Here is a 20,467-nt window from a genome sequence, read left to right on the forward strand (position 1 = left end):
CCTGGAGCAGCGTGGGGCCTCCCGGCTGGCGAGGACAGTGAGGGCACTGCAGTGAGGTGGGCAGGGCACGGGGATGAGCGTATGGCCACAGGCAGTGGGCGTATCTTCCTGGGCACTGGAAGGCTGGTGTGAAACCAGTGAGCTGGACAGTTATGTACAATGCCGCAATAGGAAAACAAGTGAGCATAGAACATGGCTGTGTTATGCGGCAGACTGGACATTTCACCCGAGTTTTTAGATAAAATGTAAGCTGTCGCAGAAAGCTCCCATGGGGGGTGGGCTGGCTTCTCCTGGCCTCGACCTGCCCATGGGAACACCAGTTCTCCCCACCGTGGGGGCCTTGGGGAGGAGTCTGGGAGACCCCCTGCTCATGGCCCTCTGGGCGGAAGCCCATTTTGGACCCCTAAGATGAGAGCCCTGTGGCCAATCCCTGGATGACCGACGTCGGCTGCTACGGTCTGGCCCTGCAGTTACACATCAGGGAGGAACAGAGGGAAGGTATTTCTCTTGTACGGCCTGAGAGTGTGTTTTACTAAAGCATTTGCAATATCATCAATGTTAAGGGGGCTAAATTGGGAGAATAGATCAGCCATACACATAAGCAGTTACTATGATTGGGGAAAGTACTAATGATTTAATGTGCATATGTGGCAGAAGCATGTTTGATGAGTGCCTTGATAAGAAGAGACAGGCTGGGTATCACAAAGGCAGGCAAATAAAAAAATCCATTAATTCTTTTATTCATTTAAAAAATGTTATTTCCGGCTTTTACAGTGACAGTGTAATAATTAGGGTGCCTAATTTTAATCTGTTAACGTGGGTGCGTGCCCTGCCTAGCTTGGGAAACCAGCTCCTGTTGGTGTGATTCTGAGCCGTGGTTGATTGCCACGAGGAGCGCGGAGATCTGGGGGACCTTAGGTGAATTCAGAGTCTGTCGCCCCGCGGGGCCGTGTGAGCTTTGCGTCACTCGGGTCTGCCCGGGGAGCTGCGTGCCGAGCTGAGGGAGCCCGTCTCAGCTGAGGGAGCGTGTGTGTCCCAGGGAACTGGGGTGGTGGCTTCATGAAGCCCTTTCAGGCAGAGGCTACTCCAGGGCTTCTCACCCAGGGCGACTGTCGTGTCGCCGGTGAGGCTCTCATCATCGAGTGCAGAGTGCTTGCAGGGTTAAAGTAAGTGACGTGCATCTGGACCAAGATGGGCTTGTTCCCACCGCGCCCTCCTAGAACTCAGCTAGTAATTTCGAAACCACTGGGGACAAGTTACAAGCGTCATTTACCAGGTCGGGGTGAAGAAATGAAATCTGCTTTCATTTACGTTTTCTGCATGTGAACAAAATGTACCTTCTTCTCTCTTTCTCTTTCTTTTCTTTTCCCTTTCACATTTGAAAAACGGGTTTCCATTCCCCAGAACTTATATTTTCCTGTCACGAGTGTGTTCTGCATGCAGATGTAGTTAGAGACAACAAAGAGGAATGTTTGTGTGGTAGTGACTGCATAAAAAGAAAGGGGATTGCTGAATTGTAAGTCACACGTTCCGAATATGCTAAAACCCAGTGCCGGTTTGTCTCCAGCCCCGCCAGCCCCGCCAGCCCCGCCAGCCCCGCCAGCCCCAGCCGGGCGCAAGCCTCCTGGTGTGGGAAGAGGGAGGCAGCGCCCTCGCCTTAGTCCCTGGCCGGGTCAGTCCTCCGAGCCTTGCGTGTTAGTCACGTGTCTGCTGACCGCTCACTCACCACGAGTGCACTCTACACGTCCCGCTGTGTGTGAGGGCAGCTGGGTGTCATCGCTGCCAGTCCTTGTCTTAGCCGTCCGGACACCGCCGAGACCTGGAGGTGCTGCGGACGGGGCCCGCCGCTCCGCGGGGAGGGCCCGCCGCGCCCTGGGCAAGGTAACTGCCGCTTGTCCTTATTTCTCAGACGGACGGCAGGCCTACGTGGAGAGCGACAGCCACTCGGCACCTGCTTCTGTGAAGCTGGGGACAAAGAAGGGCAATAGGCCCTGTAATAAACCATTTGGGCAGTTCTTTGAATTGGTGTGTGCGTATATCTAGCTTTCAAAAAAAATCTCCACTGGCAGCTGAGGTAAGCAGCACATAACATCAGATTTGCCATCTTAACCGTGTTACGTGTACAGCTCAGTCGTGCTACGTGCATTCACATTGTTGTGCAGCCAGTCTCCAGAACTTTTTCGTCTTGTAGAGCTGAGTCTCTGCACCCAGGAGACATGAGTTCTGTTAGTGTTCTGAATGATCGGTGGCTCTGACTGCCCTGTCGTTTGCACCCTTGGAGGAAAAGACGGGAAGAGACAAATGTTTGTGTATCCAGTAATTATGCACATATGCAAATATATAAGACGTGTGTAAGGACTGTATGTTAATATATTGCAGATAGAAGTACGTGTAACCTGCTGTGTCCTCCGTGTTAATATGATGTTACGTGGCACGTCATGTGTACACACGTGTATGCGTGTGTGCACCGTGACTTACAGGGCCCCCGGGGAACGACCCTGAGCGGGTTGCCCGCGCTCTGCAGCCATTCCTCCCCCTGCCTGCGCGCCGCGTTCTCAAGCCTGACCATGTCATTCCCTCTCCCTAAGTGGTGTGGCTCGTGGGCCACAGATTTGGCCTGTGCCCCCTCCCCGACCCCACGTGCCTCTCTCCTGTTTCATAGCTGGTCTCCTGGCCACGCACCTGCCAGATGGGAGCCTTTGGTCCGAACTCCTCTCCCACACCAGCTGCCTGGCAGCCAGGCCCGGGAGGGGGCTTAGCGGAGTCCCCCATGCCCCTCAACTGTCAGTACCTTGGTTCAGGTGCTGAATTTGCTCACCGCTATGATCCTGTCTTCCCCCTTCCTTGAGACTGATGCCGAGGCTGCACGGGCCCGGAGGTCAAAGGTCAGAGGGTCCTGAGTGGCCCTGCAGGGGAGAGGAGCCCTGGGGAAGAGCAGCTCCTGGCCTGGGGGCTCAGCATGGCCGCACGGAGTCATGGCCAGGCCTGGGGGACTGGGTGAAGGAGGGAGAGTGTTGTGGATGGAGAAGAAGCTGAGCGGAGTCAGGGTCACCCGCACCTGGTGGGCGCTGGGCTGGCTCAGGCTTCCTGCCCAGGGACCACAGCGCACCGGGCCCTGAAGGACGCCCTAAGGATGTGGAGGGTGCAGGGGTGGGCTGGCGCTGAAGTTTAGGAACTGCATGGAGGCCTGCACAGGCAGACCGGGACCGCGTGGGCACTTGCTGAGGTGAGAAGGGTTTGGGGACTTGTTGTCTATTGATAATTGCCAACGTATCTGATGTCACCGCGTCTTCCCTTTTTCCCTGGATGTGGCCTGCTTGTGTCTCTCCGGCGCTCCCACACCTGCCGCGGGCCCCAGGACCAGCTGGCCGGGGAGTCGGGGCCTGTGGGCTAGCGCTCTAGCTTCGGCGCGTGAGCACGGCCCTGCAGTTCGCAGGTGGCGTCCGACCATGCTGGTGGGGCAGACGCAGGCCAGGCCAAGCTGCCTGGTGACGATTTCCCGGGCTAGCATGGTCCGTGCTGAAGGCGACTGCTTTCAGAGACGAGACCAGAGACAGAGGGGGCTAAGGAGACATTTGGAAGAAGAATGGCTGCCATCCAAGGCTGCTGTCACCTGGGCTGGGGTTGAGTGGCACCGAGGCAGTGTGGCCCAGGCTGTCCTTAGGAGGCGGCGCCGTGGGCTCCGCTCCGCGGGGTTGGGGGGCATGTCCTTGGCCCCATGAGCGCTCACGGGGATGGGGTCAGGTGGTGGCCCAGCCCGGGCCGTTTAGGGCTGTGAGGAGGTGGTCCCTGTCTCAGAGGAGCTAGTTGACCGGGAGTGATGTCCCCTCTCTGTAAGGCCCCTGGTCCCTGAGGCGCTGGTGCCTTCTCATTGCCAGCCTGGTGCAGCCGTGCTCTGCCGTGCAGGAACCTTCTGCCTTGGGCTTATTCATGGAACCGGGTTCCCCAGGATCCTCCCACCCGGCCACGAGTCTGCACTGTCGCGGTTTGTCACAGCAGTGTAGTACCCCTGTGCTCTCTGCTGGGCTTTCCAGGTGTACGGAGGCATCGTTGACAGATAGGACTGTGTATATTTGAAAGGTGCAGTGTGCTGATTTGACAGGTCGTGAATAAGCTTAATCCCTGAAGTCATCTCCTGCCTCCGCCAGCACTTAGGATCTGCGCGCAGCCATTTCCCGGGCCCAGCACAGTGTTGCTACGTGTCGTCCCCGTGCTGTGCCTCAGGTCCTCAGCTTATCCATCCCATAACGGGACGTTTGTGCCTTTGACCGACACCTCCAGTGACCCCACCCCAGCCCCTGCCTGCTGTTTTTTAACCGTCCCCCACGTATGGTCACTCGGGCCGTGCTGGGGGGAGTGCCACATTACTGACCGCAGTGGACTCGGGTTTGGGGCTGGGACGGTCACCACCACGCATCTCCTGTTTCATGGCATGGTGACAGGCCAGAGTGCTGTCTAGAGGGTTCTACCAAGGGGGCCGGAACCAGGCAGTGCCTTCCTTGGGGCCATGGGGTGAAGTATTGTTGCCCAGAATTTGTCTGCCCTGCTTGAGCGCAATTGAAGCTTGTAGGAATAGCACAGTGTGCGTGCACTGCGGTCAGCGAGTGTGTACCATTGGGTGTGAGTGTGTTTGTGTGGGGGTATTGTGTGCATTGAGTGTGCATGAGTGCCCACACCTGTGTAGGGCCTTGGTGGCCAGGGGTGGGCATGGGCTCAGGCAGATGTCTGCACAGACGAGGTTCCCCGGGCTGAGGGCAGGGCTGCCACTGGCCAAGGCGCTGGGGGAATGTCTGGGGGCCGGGGGGCCGTGTGGGAGGCCCCGCTGTGGACAGTGGCTTGGGTGGGGGGGAGGTGGGAGCAGGGCCCTCCACCACAGCTGTTGTCAGTTATCCAATTAGGAGATTGCACTGTGTTGACACTCGTGGAGGCTCTAATGATTTATTTAGCTGTCTCATTCATCCTAAGGATGGCTTTGAACTGATACTTGCAAGAAGGAGAGCACGAGCGATGCAGAGATTGGTCTCAAGGACGAGGAAAGAGCCTGAGCATCGCGGCCCTCCCCCGGCCCCCGCCCTGCCCTCCCCTGGGGGTCTGGCGGCTGTCCTTGAGGAGCACTGTCAGCTGCCGATGGCACCATGAGTGCGCGTGCCCTCTCTCCACCGTGACGCCCTCTTCTTTTGAGTTCATCACTTGGGTGGTTTTTTATCCAAGGCTAACCACGGCCCTCTGCGTGTTCCGTGGAAGCAGCCCCAGGCCCACCGGGAAGGGTGAATCACCGCCCCCGAGCTCGGGCCTGGAAGGCAGACACCGCGAGGAGGGCAGAGCTGGACTGTTAATTCTGTGTCTTGATTGCGGCGTTTTTTCTGTACTTTTAAAATAAAAATAACGTTTTTCTGCTTATAACAAAAATACTCCTTGTAAAAAGACAGTTTCAACAGTAAGTGAGTTTGGAAAGTGGGAAATCGCAACCCCCTCCTCTGCACTGACAGTCACGGTTCTGGGGCCGAAGCTGGCTCACCGGGAGAGGCGGGGTCCCCTGCTCCTCCCGCCAGCATGTCTGACCTGCCGGTGTCGGAGCTCTGGTCCTGGTACCTGCATGTCTGGACCAAGAGTTAGTCTGTGCCCAGCGCTCCCCTCTGCTGGCAGCAAGGGGAGACAGCTGGGGGCTGGGGCTGCAGGGCCTGCAGCCACCGCGGAGTTCCGGTTCCAGTTCCCCCCTAACTCTGGCTGGGGCTCCTGATACTGGATGAGAACACACCAACACAAGTGCCCAGGATAGGATTGTCCACAGGTTACGGATTCTGCTCGACGGGTCAGCTGGTACTGCTGACCCAGGTGGTTGGGGTGGAGTTGGGGGATATCTAGGGTGACCCTGCCCTTTCAGACAGTAGGGCCGGACTCACGGGACATTCACTCGCATCGAGTCCAGAGAATTCTGGGTACAGATGCCTCCCTGTGGGAAGTAGAAAGTGCTGCCTGCCCAGGAACCCTGTCTCAGGGTCGTGGGGACCTTTCACAGCCCCGAGTCACCAAGCAGGGGAGGATGTGCATCATGAGATGGTGAGAGATGGTAAAGGAGAGGCCGGCCTTTTAGTGACAGGTGGAATGTCTTATGTCCCTCTTTCTTTAGGCACCAGCGGCCCTGCCCCTTCACCCTGCTCTCCTCTAGGGGACCCCATTCTGTCCAGAAGGAAGCTGGCGAGGCAGCTGGCTGAGCCTGTCCAGACCTAGCAAGCAGGTCAGTCTGCCCTGCGGAGGCCACCTCCACGGGCCCAGGGGGCAGTACACAGCAGGTGGGGTTCTGCTTTGGGTCCTAGGTCACTGCATGATCCCCTCCCGTGCCCTCCATCACTGTTCCCTGAATTCCTCCCAGCTGAGTGCCTTCACCTCTGCCGGCCCCCATCTCTTGTGTCTTCACCTGGGCACAGACTCTGTCTTCTAAGGGGAGGTGTTGGGGATACATCTGCGGGGCCGCGGTTCTCAAACTCTGGTCTCAGGATCCCTTTACGTTCTTGAAAATCAGTTGGGACCCCAGAGAGCTGTTGTTTAAATGTCTATGGATACTTACTACATTAGAAATTAACACAGAAATTACAAAAATATCCATTTAAAACTAAACCCTTTACATAGCAATACGACAATGTATTTTTTTTTATGAAAATGTTTATTATGTAAAACAAAGAATGTAGTGAGAAGAGAGGCATCATTCAGCATTTTCACCCGTTTCTGTAATGTCTGGCTTGGTAGAAGACAGCTGGACTCTCATATCTGCCTCTAACATTTAATCTGTTGTGATTTCTGGAAGACTCCACCGTTCCCCATGAGGGAATAAGAGTGAGAATGGCAAATAGCATCTTAATGTTACAATGGAAACAGTGTGAGCTTCTCAGACCCCCTGTAGAGGTCCTGGGGACCCCCAGGGACCTTGTACCACTCTTTGACAACCACTTTTAGAAACAGTGGTTTCCTTGTGTTTGAGAGCAGGGTCAGGAAGAGGTTTAACCTTTATTAATGGGAGTTGACCAGTCATCTGGCTGATGGAGGAGTCTACTGTCACCGAGCTATTTCTCATTCTCCTGTGACTTGTCAGTGAGGGCAGGTTCCTGGCTTCTTGCTGGTGAAGTGCTGTGTATTTGCGTTTATGGTGGGAACTGTGGAAAGGTTACAGGGCTGCACGTCACTTGCCCTGGGGCGCCCCGTGCCCCGCTCTGAGTCCTGTTTTCCTTCAGGGGTTTGCAACCCTCTGCCTGGGATGCCCCTGGCCGGGGCTGTCTGGATGCTGAATGATCCGTCGAGTTTTCTCGGGGCTCCCTGCCGGCCTGCCAGAATCTTTGCCTCTCAAGTTATTTTATTTAGCAGATAAGGGAAACAAGTATTGTTTTATCTGGGTGCTTTATCCATTTGAACCCTTAATCTAAAGAGTTTATTTTGTCAAGGAGTTTATATATGTTAAAACTAAGATATGGTTATTTATCAGTAAATAGACGTAGCCATCTGGACAAAGGATCCAGAGGGCTGGGAGGCTGTTTTCTTTTGTAGATAGAATCTGTGTTAGGTTATTCCTGCAAGCGGTTGTTCCTGTGTGTGCTTATGTGTGCAAGTGTGTGTGCACGTGCATGTGCTTGTGTGCCCGCGTGTGCAGGAGTGTGCGAGTGTGTTCGTGTGCAGAAGCATGTGCTTATACATGTGTGCCCGCGTGTGCAAGTGTGTTTGTGTGCGCGAGCATGCTCTTATACGCACGTGCGAGTGTGTGTGCGCGAGCATGCTCTTACACGCGCGTGCCCGCGCGTGTTTGCGCGAGCATGCTCTTATACGCGCGTGCCCGCGCGTGTGTTTGTGTGCGCGAGCATGCTCTTATACGCGCGTGCGAGTGTGTGTGCGCGAGCATGCTCTTAAACGCGCGTGCCCGCGCGTGCGCGTGTTTGTGTGCGCGAGCATGCTCTTATACGCGCGTGCGAGTGTGTGTGCGCGAGCATGCTCTTACACGCGCGTGCCCGCGCGTGTTTGTGTGCGCGAGCATGCTCTTATACGCGCGTGCAAGTGTGTGCGCGCGAGCATGCTCTTACACGCGCGTGCCCGCGCGTTTGTGTGCGCGAGCATGCTCTTATACGCGCGTGCGAGTGTGTGCGCGCGCATGCTCTTATACGCGCGTGCCCGCGCGTGTGCGCGCATGCTCTTATACGCGCGTGCCCGCGCGTGCAAGTGTGTGTGCGCGAGCATGCTCTTATACACGCGTGCGAGTGTATGTGCGCGAGCATGCTCTTATACACGTGTGCCCGCGCGTGTGAGTGTGATGTGTGAACGAGCATGCTCTTATACACGCGTGCCCGCGCGTGCGAGTGTGTTTGTGTGCGCGAGCATGCTCTTATACCTGTGTGCCCGCGTGTGCAGGTGTGTTGGTGTGTGAGCGCGTGCTTGTGTATTCGAGTGTGTATTTGGGTGAGCGTCCCATCAACCTGGTGGTGTGTGCTGGTGGTGCTGATGCCTTTATCCCTTTACTCTTTCACCGTCTGCCTATGGCCCTCCTGAGTAGGTGGAAGGATCTGGGCTCTGCTCAGCGGAGCCTGCATTACTCAGATTTCATGAAATGCTTCATATGTGACTCCTCGTAGGACATGCTGACATGGTGTCAAGTGTCAGGCTTGTTCTGAAGCTAAAAAATAAATCTGTCCCCACAAACTGTGGGGAAAAAACCTTAAGTCTTCTGCTCTGTGACCATCTATCATAAAATGACGCTCTTACAGAACATAATTGCTAGACCATACAGCCCATATTTCATTAAGGGTATTTGCTGAAGAAAATAATGCTTGTTAATAAAGCTTGCCATATAAATAAGACTTGGGAAAATCACTCCATCAAGAGTTTGTTTTTTGATTAAAATTTGTTAAGATTTAAAATAATTTTAATTATGCTCAAATTACCTATTTAATTGAAAATATTTACATTAACAATTATTTCATGGGTGTTTTTTCTGTCTGATCCCCTGACCTGGGCCCCCATTGGGACTTCCATCCATTCTGTCAGTTTGAATCACCGTGTTTGTGTCATCATGGACTCGGGATGTGTCCTGTCCCGTTTCTGGGAGGTGTAACTGTCTTAGGAGGGGGTGGTTTGGTAAATTCTTCCTGTGTATGTGCTGATCATAGGAATATAGTGTCAGTGGAATGGACCCAGCACGTAGGTATTATTTTGGATCTTTCTTTGATGCAAGATGGCCTTTGAGTAGCTGATTTTCCCTCTGTCTCCAGGCCAAAAGTGTTCAGGTGGGTGAATTTCCAGAGTAAACCCTCTCTCTCACTGATCTTCACTTGGATCAGGAAACAGAAAACGTGACCAACACCCCGTAAGCCCTCTTTTCCTCCTTCCATTTGCTTCCCTACCACTTAACTCCCAAGGGCGAATGTCCTGTCCTCTAACAGCACAGAGTAGTTCTGTGTGCTTCCAGATTGCATATATATGGAGGCCCACAGTGTGTTCTCTGGCGTGTCTGTCTGCTCTTTGCCCAGTGTTGATCGTGTGATACATCTGTGTTGTGCATGTCGTTTGTTTGTTCTTATCTAAATTCTGTGATAGGGCTGTCCCACAATTTATTTATCCATGCTACTGTTGATGGACATCTGGGAGGTTTCCAGGCTTTGGCTATCACGGTTAAGGCTGCCGTGTCGTTGCTGTATGCTTTTCTGTTGGGTACGTACCTAGGAGTGGCTTTGCTGGGGAACAGGTTTGCGAAGGGCTGGCTTTGGTACATATCACTAAGCACTTTCCCATGGTGGCTGTGCATCCACACCCTCACGGGAGAGCTTGAGAGTTCTAGTCCTTCCTCAGGCTTGCCAACGCTTGGTTCTGCACTGCTTTTAAGTTCTAGCCGCTTGTGGTTTTAATTCACATCGCCCTGCGATTACAGATGCCGAGCACTTCTTCCTGTGGTGATTGACCACGTGGAATCCTCTTTTGTAAAAAAAAGTATCTGTTCACATCTCTTGGCCATTTCTTTATTTGGGTTGTCTGCCTTTCCCTTAATAATTTATACGAATTATTTCTATATTATGGACACCAGCCCTTCGTTGGGTGTGTGTTGGGCAGATTCTCTTCTCCAGCTCTCTGAGTTGCCTTTTCCCTCCTCTGCTGGTCTTTGGATAGGTGGAAGTTCTTAATTTTGATGCAGTAAAATGTATCATTTTCTTTCCTTTATTGTCAGTTTCTTAAACACTTGTTTTTAAATCGATTTAAGAAATCTTTGTCTGCCTGCAGGTATTTTTCTGTTGTCTTTTAGGCTCGTCCTCCTTGTCTGGCCTTGAGTTTGTGCTCCAGCTCATGCCAGTTTCCATGGCAAGGTGCTTCCTGGGTCTGGGCTCATCTCTCTCCATGTAGATCTCCGTGGCCCAAGCACTGTTCCCTGAAAGACCCCCTCTCCCTGTGGATGTGGAGAACAGCAAAGGCTCTCATGTTACTGTATTTGTGTTGGTCTCATTCAAGAATGTTTTGTTCCTTATGGTGTCCGTTCTTCCGCTAGCCTCTTAATTACATAGGTTTATAATACATCTTGGTATTTAGTAGTGTAAGTCTTCCGTGTCTGTTTTTCCTCAAGATTGCTGTTCCAGGTCCTCTGTACTTCCACGTAAAATGTCCAATACACTTGTCAGTTTTCAAGCAGATTCTGGTGGATGGTGACTGAGATTGCACTGAGGACCTCTTAGTGTGGGCACAGGGTGTGCTGTCCCGTTTGTTTAGATCTTAAATCTCATCTCTGATGTTTCGCAGCTTAGTGTCCAAAGTTCTCACGAGTCCTCAGGCAGGGCTACGCCTGGCCATTTGCCAATACTGGGTGCTACTGTAAATGGTATCTTTTTTCAAAGCTTCTTTTCTCTCTTTTTGGCTGGTATGTAAAAATACAATAGATTTTTGTACATTGACCTTGTGCCCAGCGATCTTGTTAAGTTCACGTAGGAATGTCGATAGTGGCTGGTGCCTTGTTTGGGGTTTTGTATGCTGTCTGTAAATAATGCAGTATCTTTGTCCTCTTCGGTCCTTGTGCCCTTCACTTCTTCTGGCCGTGCCATCCTAGCTAACGTCTCTGAGATGATGTTGAGTGGACGTGATGAGGGGGGTATCTTGGCTTCATTCGTGGCTAAGGCTAATGGTCTGTGTCCTCCATCCTGTGTCGGGGTGCCCTGGGCTGCGCTGCACCGTGCGGCTCCTGGCTCTGTGTTTGCTCTCGCGAACAGCTTGCTGTTCTCCCACCAGCCTGGCAGGCTGTGGCCGAGGTGGGGAGGAGCTCAGACTTTGAACTGTGGTCATTCTTTGCCCATGTGACGGGGTGCAGAGGATTGTGGTGAGTGAGGAAACATGTCATCCCTGCACGGCCACATTTCTTTGTGGTCACCTAATGCGATTTTTAAAAGAATGTTCCCTTAAGGATTTATAGTTTCTAAGACTCTGACTCTTTGGAAGGTTTATGGCTTATTCTGTGAAATTGGGTCAACTAACATTTTTAAGGGCATCTGCTGAAAAGAAGAACTATAGGTAATCCTAGATTCAGACATTTGGTGAAGGAAATATTAGCACACACTTAAGCTATAGTGACGCATTTGCTTCCTTTTATTCCGTATGGGGCAGAAATAAAAATAAAGAAAGAGCTGTCTTTATATAAATACGTGCTCCGTGTCAGAGACTGCCCAGTACGTGGAGTGCCCATGCCCGCCTTTCTAAAGGTGCTGTGAGTCAGAATTCCAGATTCTTCTCCTGCTCACCCTTCCAAATGTGGTCTTTAATTCATGTCATAAATCAGGAAAGAATGCAGTCGTAAAAGCAGTTGTGTCTCGTCATAATATGTTCAGCGTTTGTTTAATTTTATCTGAAGTATATACTTGAGAGACGTACACATTCCAGTTCCAACTGCTCCTCATGAATAGGTTTCAGAAACCTTTGGCTCCTGTAATTTTTGAGATCTTAATACTGTGTGCTCTGTGTTTTCTTAGAAAAGCAATGATCTATTGGTTAGTTAAGTGTCGTTAGATGTTTACATCGAGGTGAAAGGAACTGCACTGCACTTGAATTTTATTTTATTTAAACTGTAAATTCCTAGTCTGTTTTTATATTGTGAATATTGCATTGGGTTGTTCAAAAACCTTCCACCTAAAGAGATGCCCGTGGCCCCGGGAAGGAACGGGGAGAAATATGGCTGCACAGGTCAGACAACTTTGCTGGGCTTTCCTCTGAGACCGGAGAGGAGAGGTTTCGCTTTCGTTGTGGGACTGAGGCGCTTTGCTTTCTCTGCCGGGAGTAGAATTGAGTTTCCAGCTATAAGATAGTTGCCCTCGACGCCTTCATCCTCTCCGCCGTGTCCCGGCCCCTGCCTGAAGCTATGGCCGCTCCTCACTTAGCCTCGATGTTCTGACGGCTGCAGGGCTCTGGGTGACCCGTGGCTCTGCCCTCCTCATCCAGCCCCCGGCCCGCATGCAGGCCACGTGCCTCCCACAGCCCCACGCGCTCCTGCATTACCCGGACCTTTGATGTCAGGTGTGATCCTTAACTTCTCTTCTAGAACCCCCGAGAGGCAGAGCGCTGGTGCTCTTGCAACTGCCTTTGGACCTCAGCCCCTTTGGAAGTGATTTCTCAGGTGGGTTTGGGACAGCTTTCCGACGTTCATTCCGTTCAGCACGGTTCCGTGGCGTGCTGACTGCGTGCCCCATCCTCAGGTGCCAGCCGGGCAGCTAGCGCTGCGGTCACCAAGCTTATGTCCAGCGTGGGGTGGCCGCGGCGGACAGCGGCCAGACGAGCAGGGGGATGTGTCAGACAGCAGAGCGATGGGACCAGTGTGTAGGGGGGTGGGGACTGCCCTCTGGGCGCCCAGGGAGGGCGCCTCTGGAGAGGAGGGAGCTCCAGACAGAGAAGGCACAGGAAGTTCACGGGCCTTGTGCCCGTGTGTGAGTCTGTAAGTGCTGCTGGTGGCCACCGAGCCCTCTTTCCCGTGCTGTCTGTCCCGTGAAGGCCCCTGAATGCAGCTTTGCTCCCGCCCAGGAATGTCACAGGGGCTGGCCCAGGGCCATACAGCTCTCTGTGGCCTTGCTGGGCGGGTGGGGCTCAGGCCTCCCTGCCCAGCGCTCCCTCCCACACCGGAACAGTGGTGCTAAGGGGCGGATGTGTCTTGCTGGTTTTCGTGGAACTCGTGGCCAGGCCAGCTGATGTGCCATCACAAACCAGCTGGAGCCACACCGGTGGAATCCTGTGATGGGAAGGTGGGCAGCTGGGAGGATCCTGTGGTCTGGCCGTAGGGAGCCACGGTCTGATCCCCGCTCCCCTGTGGTCCTCCGTGGCATCTGCTGCCCAGTCCCTCACCTCCTCTGGTAACAGCATGTCAGCTTCCCTCTGGGGAGCGACCCCTTTCCCCTGAGATTCACTTTGGCGGGGCTGCCTGTCAAAGTGTCCTGCTTGCCCTGGCCAAGGGGACTCATGCTGCCCAGCAGCTGGGGGCCCCTGGGAAGGGGAGTCTCAGACAAGGGTCCTCCGGGCACTGTCCATCACTTCCTGTCTCCAGGTGCTCACCCCCTTGTCCAGCTACCCAGTTTCCTTCTGGGAGTTTCCTTCGCTTGCCTGGATCACCAGGTGCATTTCTGTTGTGTGCAGCCATGAACCCCTGACAAATGCACCTTTGCTCTAACACGCCTGCCCCCTGGAGCTCCAGTTCCTACCTTCTGTGGCTCAGGGAGGCTCCCCCAAGGGGTCCAGTGGCCATGAGGATGCACTGATCATGGGCTCTTTCTTGAGCAAGCTCCGTAGTTTGGGTATTTTAAGGCATTTGTTTATTTCATCTAAATTGTCAGATTTATTGGTGTAAAGTTATTTGTCATATTCCCTTATTGTCCATTTAATATCTGTTTGGTCTGTAGTTAATCCCTTCTTGCTTTTTTGATATTATTAATTTGTGTTTTCTTTCTCTATTTTTCCTGATCATTTCAGCTAGAAGTTTGTCAGTTTTATTGTCTCAGAGAATCAGATTTTAGTTTCATTGTTTTTTTTTTTTTCTAATTCACTGATTTCTGCTCTTTGTTATTGGTTTTTTTTTCTGCTTATTTTGGGTACAATTTATTCTTCTTATAGTTTCTTAAGGTGAAACCTGAGGTCATGGAGTTGTCACCTCCCTTTCTAATGTGGGCATTCGATGCTACAGATCTCCCTATAAGTACTGCCCATTTTGAGAGGTCAGAAATGCCTTCTGATTTCTTCTCTAATTTCCTCTCTGACCCATGAAGTATATTATTTGCTTTCCAATTATTTGGAGTTTTCCAGCTATCTTTCTGTTTTTGATATTTAATTTCAATTTCGTCAGAGAACATGCTTTGTATATTTGACTTGTCTCCTTTTAAATTTACTGAGACTTGTTTTATGGCCCCAAAGCTGGGCTGTCTTGGCAGGTTTTCTGTGTGCACTTTAAAAACCATGTGAGGAATGGGTGTTCTGTTGTTGCTGGTGCTCTGTCAACGCCATTGTGGTCCAGTCCTCTCTGATTTTCCATCTATTTGCTCTAACAGTTACTAAGAACAGAGTTGACGTTTCCAACTGTAATTGTAGATTTGTCCATTTCTCCTTACATTTTCATTACTTTTTGCTTTGTGTATGAGGCTCTGTTATCAGGTACATAAATGTTTCAGTCATGTCCTCTTTATCGTTATGAAATGCCCTTCTTTATCCCTGGTGATAGTCCTTCTTTAAAATTTACTTTGTCTGATACTAATGTAACTGTCACAGCTTTCTTTTGAGTAGTATTTCTGTGATGTATCTTTTTCCATTTTTTACCTTTAACCTATTTGTATTTTTTAAAAAATTTTATTTATTTATTTGAGAGAGAGAGGGAGATTGTGAGACAGAGAGCCTGAGATGGGGGAAGGTCAGAGGGAGAGCAGACTCCCCGCTGAGCAGGAAGCCTGATGCCGGGCTCCATCCCAGGACCCTGGGATCATGACCTGAGCCGAAGGCAGATGCTTCACCGACTGAGCCACCCAGATGTCCCTCACCCATTTGTATTTTTATACTTTAAGTGGGTTCCTTGTAGGCAGCATGTAGTGGGTGTGTAATGCTTGGGGAAGATTTGTTTTACGGTTTAGAATGCATGACCTCCTCTCTCCAAGCCATGTTCAGTCCTACCTCTAGGACTGTGCTGTTTCCCCATCTTCATTCCCATTCCTGTGGGTTAAGAACTTGCTCAAGGTCACATGCTAAAATGTCGATCTGAGATTCAGACCCAGAGCCTGGGACCCTGGCAGTTTTGGTTCTCCTGCCTATGTTCTTGGGCATTCCGCTGTCCTGTGAACCAATGCTGGCTGGACGTTTCTGGTAAGGCCTCTTTTGTTTCACCTAAAGACCCGGGGCACGGAGTCTGCTGGTAGACTCAGTGTGGCTGAAGCCAGAGAAACCAGGCTGAACGATGGAGTCAGTGGCTCACCTGACAGCACAAAGGAAACCCTCCTTCCCCACCGTCCCCTGGGATTTGTAGAATCACCCTCCGAACCCGCCAGGACACTGGGCAACTGTCCCTGTGTTGCATGGAGTTGCTTTTCAAGCTCATGTCTCTATACTCCAGGTGTATTCCTCATTGCTATTGATAGTCCAGAAAGAGTTGGTCTGCATAGAACATGGTGTGGGTCTGATGAGAGGATTGTGAAATGAGGGGCACATTGTTTTATGGAACCTTCAAGTTCCTATGGCGTCGGGTAGGCTGGTACCGGAACAGTCAGGAGGAGCCCACGATGCAGTGCGTACTGGATGTTAGGGGTTGAATTGTGTTGTCGTGTTCCCCTCCCCAAGAAGATCTGTTAGAGTCCTAGCCCCCAGGACCTCAGAATGTGACCGTATTTGGACATAGGGTTGTTGCAGATGTCATTAGTTAGGATGAAGTCATACTGGGTGGGTTGAACCCCTCATCCAATATGGCTGGTGTTCTTAGAAGAACATGGCCGTGTGAAGGCGGAGACACAGGGAGAAGCCATGTGGTGGCAAAGGCAGCGTGCCAAGGAGTGTCAGAGATTGCCAACAACCACCAGAAGCTGGGAGGAGGCAGGAAGGGTTTCTCTCCAGGTTTCAGAGGGTGGATGTCCTTGCCGATACCTTGATTGCAGAGTTAATGAAGCTTCCATGCCTCCAGAACTGTGAACAACAAATTTCTGTTGTTCTAAGCCACCTGCTCTGTGGTGTGGTGCTATGGCAGCCCTAGGAAATGAGCCCACTTCATATATGTCTGTCCCGGGACAAAGTGTGCTTTCATAACACGAGCTGCCGGAGTAGGGGAGAAGGTGTCCATAGTGTGGAAGTTGAGCTGAGCCAGACTTGATTTTTCCTATATGTGGATGCTTTCTGTGATCGAGGAACAGGATTTGAACATGAAGGACTCTCATGCTGAGTGTGGTAATCCATGGAGGAATGGCATGCTGTGCGTGTGTGCGTGCATGCGTTCCCACCTTGGCTCTGCCTCCTCCCCATTTTGGCCACGTGCTCCATCGCACGGTTTTCTCCATCGTAACATTTCGTCCTGGATTCCACAACTCAGAGGTTTCTGTTCTTCCTTTTGTTCTCCCTCATAAAACTGTCACCACGGTGAAATCCTACATTTGCAGGACTTTTTATTTATTAGGAATTTTTTGTGTCTTTTTTACAAACATGTTGGTCATGTTTTTATTAGTGGTGTTATGGATTTCTCTGGTGTCCTGGTTATTAAATTGCAGTTTTGAATGGTCCACTCCAACCTTATTACTATTTTTTTTTTTTTTCAGAAGCCCTGGTATGTTTAGGATAGTTTTGCAGAGTGTGAGGTTCTTCCAGAACATATATATCATAGCATAGCAGAAACTTCTGTTTTCTGTTTAATCTGCAGTTGGGAAGAGAGTCCATGTCAGTCTGGCAAGACCACCTTAGGTCAGAGCCTGCTGGGCACTGGGGCTGGGGACCCTGCATTCTGGCTGCAAGAGGTGTGTAGCTTCACTGAGAAGCAGATTTTGGCCAGTGTTACACTGGACACAGGACGGGGTAGGAGCAAGTACGCACAGCCTTTGGCAAAACTCAGGTCTGGACTGGAGCTATTCTTATTTGAGGATGAATGAACAGAAAATCCCCACAGGGGGTCTCTCAGAATGTGGTGAAAAGGGAAATACCCGGATACACAGAAGACGAATATACCTCTGCAAGTGGTTCACAGTCAGAGTCAGAAAAAGGAAATTTCAAAAGACTTTGGTGGGGACAAGACATGGCTCTGTGGATGGGTGAGGAAGGGGGCTGCGCTGCGCTGAAAAGGGAAAGGAATGAGTTGTGAAGGAAAATGGTTGAAAATGGGGAGTGTGAGGCTGTAAGGAATCAAACCGATACCATGGAAGACAGCAGCCGTGCTGTGGAGAGTATAACTTAAGAAGATGCCCAGGGTTGCGGAGTAAACAGCAGATGTGCCAGTGGTGGGAGGGGCCCGAGCTGACGGGGATGCCAGCCAGAGAGGAGAGGGCTCTCTGAGGACGCCAGAGCAAGTTCCCCCACATCGAATCCAAACCTCAGTGAAGAGCGTTCTCCTGAGCAGAGACGAGACCGGTATATATTAAAAGGTTCACGTTTAGAGCAAAATCAAGGAAAAGAGACTCTTACACCTTCTGACAACATTTTTGGATCTCGACATGAAAGAAAAACATTCTCGCAGAATCCAGACAGAAGAAAATGGCACCAGCAGCATCATCCAAACTCGGTCCCCAGAGGTCCCCTAGGAAGGAGATGGACGTGGGCTTTCCTCAGTGCCAAGGGTGGGGCCAGGTCTGAAGGTTTCAAGGGAGAAGTGTTTGTGTTCTCAGACTTTTATATCCAGCCAAGCTGGGACCTGTGTGTGAAGGGCACAGAGCCATCTGAGATTTACAAAATAAACCATTTACATTGTCTTCAAGATGGTGGTGTTTCCTTCTGGCCAAGAGATGAATGGAAAGTCTGAACCTGAGATAAGTGTCACTGTGTTTCCTAAGGACACAACCAGATACAGAGCAGCAATTGTGAGGATATCAATCACAGAGTTATGGATAATGTGTCATGGAAACTACCGAAATGGCTAGCCTTCCGAGAGCAGTCCTTTTTGCGATGGACTGGTTAGGGTTCTCTGAGTATAAGCAATAGGCAAAGAAAAGATCCTTGAATAATTTAATCAAGAACAGGAATCTGTCACATCATTAAAGGAGGAGATGACAGAGGCCTCAGAGGAGCCTTGAGCCAGGGTCAGTAGGAGATTTTCCGTAGTTACCACATTCTCAGTTTGTTTCCACTTTCTGATGGTGAGATCACAGGCGAGTGTGTAAGAATCGGTCCATGATGCCTCCACACAGAGGCCAACACCTGCTGGTAGGAGTTCCCGTGCTTGTCTCTGGCGGTTGTGTTCCGCCAAGGAGACTGGTCTCGGGGGGACGGTTTGATGAGCTTGGCGTGCATCACGTACCACCCTAGTCCTGAGGACAGTGCCACCTGAGGTGGGGAGGGGCAGCCCCTCGAGGGGAGGGGCGGGCATCCTCTGCCACACATGGCATAGGAAGCAGCCTTGGAAGCGATGTGACTGGGGGTTGTGAGTGACGTGGGGACATTCCCGGCTCTAAGATCAGCACAGAGAAGAGGATACACAGCTGCAGAGCTGATGGCGTGCATGGGCAAAGGGCAGAGAAAAACGGCAAGGAGACCAGCCCGAACCTTACTGAGTGCTGGCCTCTGGTGCCAGCATTGTGGTTGACTTGAAACACTTAGCTGTGATGAGCACGGATTACTTCTATAGTCAGAAACTGGAAATAAACCGGGAAGGTGGTAATTATGAAGACGGAAACCCGGGGGCTGGGGAGGGGGCTACACACGGTGCAGGAGCTGAGTGTGGACCGAGGGACTGCAGCCCCGTGGGGTACGGATGTCTGAGCGAGGGGCCGGGCGGCCGCGTGGTGGGAGTGGGCTGGCGCTGATGGTTTTTTTAGAATGGCTGGTGGTGATGGTGCCGAGGCTGAGAACTGGGCTCTGTGACGTGTCTTCACACCCTGTTGACGGACAAAGCCCCCGTGTGGTTTGGTCAGCAGAACGGATTCCACACGGGACGGTTTTTCCACCCACGGTAAATCAGCGTGAACATCTACCTTGTTTCCCTAGTTAGACGCTGCCGTCCACGAGAGCCCTCACCCCTCACTGACACTGCTCTTCCTTCTCTAAGCACGCAGGTCACCTCCTGAGGGCCCCGGAAGACCCCCGCCCGCCCCTTGGATGACTCGGCCTGCGAGACGTGCTCAGCAAGACTGGGAGTTTCCGCGGCTGCGCGCCAGCGCTCCCTGTGGCCATACTTGTATGTGTTCGTGGAACTTGGGGGCTCTTTGGAGCTGTCGTTTACGTGGAAGCTGTGAGCCATTTTGAACCGCTTCAAGGAGTAGACGCTGCTAGCAATGAGCTCCCAAAGCCATCCAGGTAAGGCGAGGCCCATGCTCTCTTGGCGACGGCAGGGCTCCCCTTCAGAAGATGAGATCGCGTGACTGTTTTCTCCACGGTCGCGGCGTGGCTGCGGTCAGCGTGTGACTGCCCAGTGCGGAGCAGATCGTGGGCTTTTCATCTCGGGGTTTGGGGCTGTGTCTTTGGCTTGGATTTGCATGCAGCCAGAATGGCATGTGGTTTCCACTGATGCCAGGAGAGGAGACTTGTACTTAGCAAGGTCTGTCTCTGATTTGGAGAGTTAATTCCTTGTTCAGTTTTTTTGCTTTTGAGGGGACTTTGTGGGGCAGGAGCGATGGGGCCTCTGGGCTGAGTCTGAGAGGCAGCACCGGTCTGCACCTGCCTTGGTGGCCACAGGAGTCGTTCCTGGGGTCGTGCTTCATATTAGGCACGGCACGAAGATCCTGGCATGCACGTAGTCTTCCCAGTGCCCTAAAAATCTCAGACCTGGAGGGAAGAAGTGATGTGTCTAAGGTCACAGAGCTAGTAAGTGGCCAAATGGATTAGAAACCATGTTTGTGGGGCTCTTAGCTTTAGAAGGGTGTCGCGGGCACATGCATTCAGCCCCTTTCAAAGCCACAGTGCGGATACCTGGTTAAGCCTGGTATGCTGCCCTGTCCTGCCTTATGGGACCGGCCTCCAGCAGAGCCAGCACTGTCTGCCCAGCTGGGGCTGCCTCCAGTGCAACATGGTCTTGAAGGGTGGTTGGATAGCAGATCTGTCCTGTGTCCATGTGAGAGGGGAAGCGGTGGCTCACCCAGACAGAGGCAATGCATCCCTGTGGCACCCACATCTCTGTGAGTGAGCCTCGGGCCTGGCCCGGGAGAGTGGAGCCAGAGGTTTAGGGTCTGGGTCTCTCCCTTTGGGATTGCTCCAGAACATTCTCACACCTTCCTCTGCCTCTGATCAGAGTTGTCAGAAGCTCCAGAGAGCAGGATTCCCGGTTATATTTAGATATGAAAGCTTTATTGATTTAAATTGCTCATGTATCGATTGATAC

General features: G+C 51.9%; 1 protein-coding gene across 2 annotated transcripts in view; it reads left to right on the forward strand.

The window, feature by feature from the left end:
• Window positions 1-5,789: 5,789 nt before the first annotated feature.
• Window positions 5,790-20,467, forward strand: part of HDAC4 (histone deacetylase 4) — a 276,416-nt gene continuing 261,738 nt past the window's right edge. The window contains exons 1-2 of one of the 2 annotated variants that reach the window (XM_035006743.1): window positions 5,790-6,238; window positions 19,199-19,446. In XM_035006743.1, the coding sequence (XP_034862634.1) occupies window positions 19,425-19,446 (22 nt within the window). In that variant the 5' untranslated portion in view covers window positions 5,790-6,238; window positions 19,199-19,424. Of the gene's footprint in view, window positions 6,239-18,264; window positions 19,103-19,198; window positions 19,447-20,467 lie in introns of those variants that run through there. The other variant, XM_035006742.1, reaches the window with a different exon arrangement.

This window comes from Mirounga leonina, unplaced genomic scaffold (assembly GCF_011800145.1).
Source record: "Mirounga leonina isolate KUSES-001 unplaced genomic scaffold, KU_Mleo_1.0 Mir_151, whole genome shotgun sequence".
Taxonomy (NCBI): domain Eukaryota; kingdom Metazoa; phylum Chordata; class Mammalia; order Carnivora; family Phocidae; genus Mirounga; species Mirounga leonina.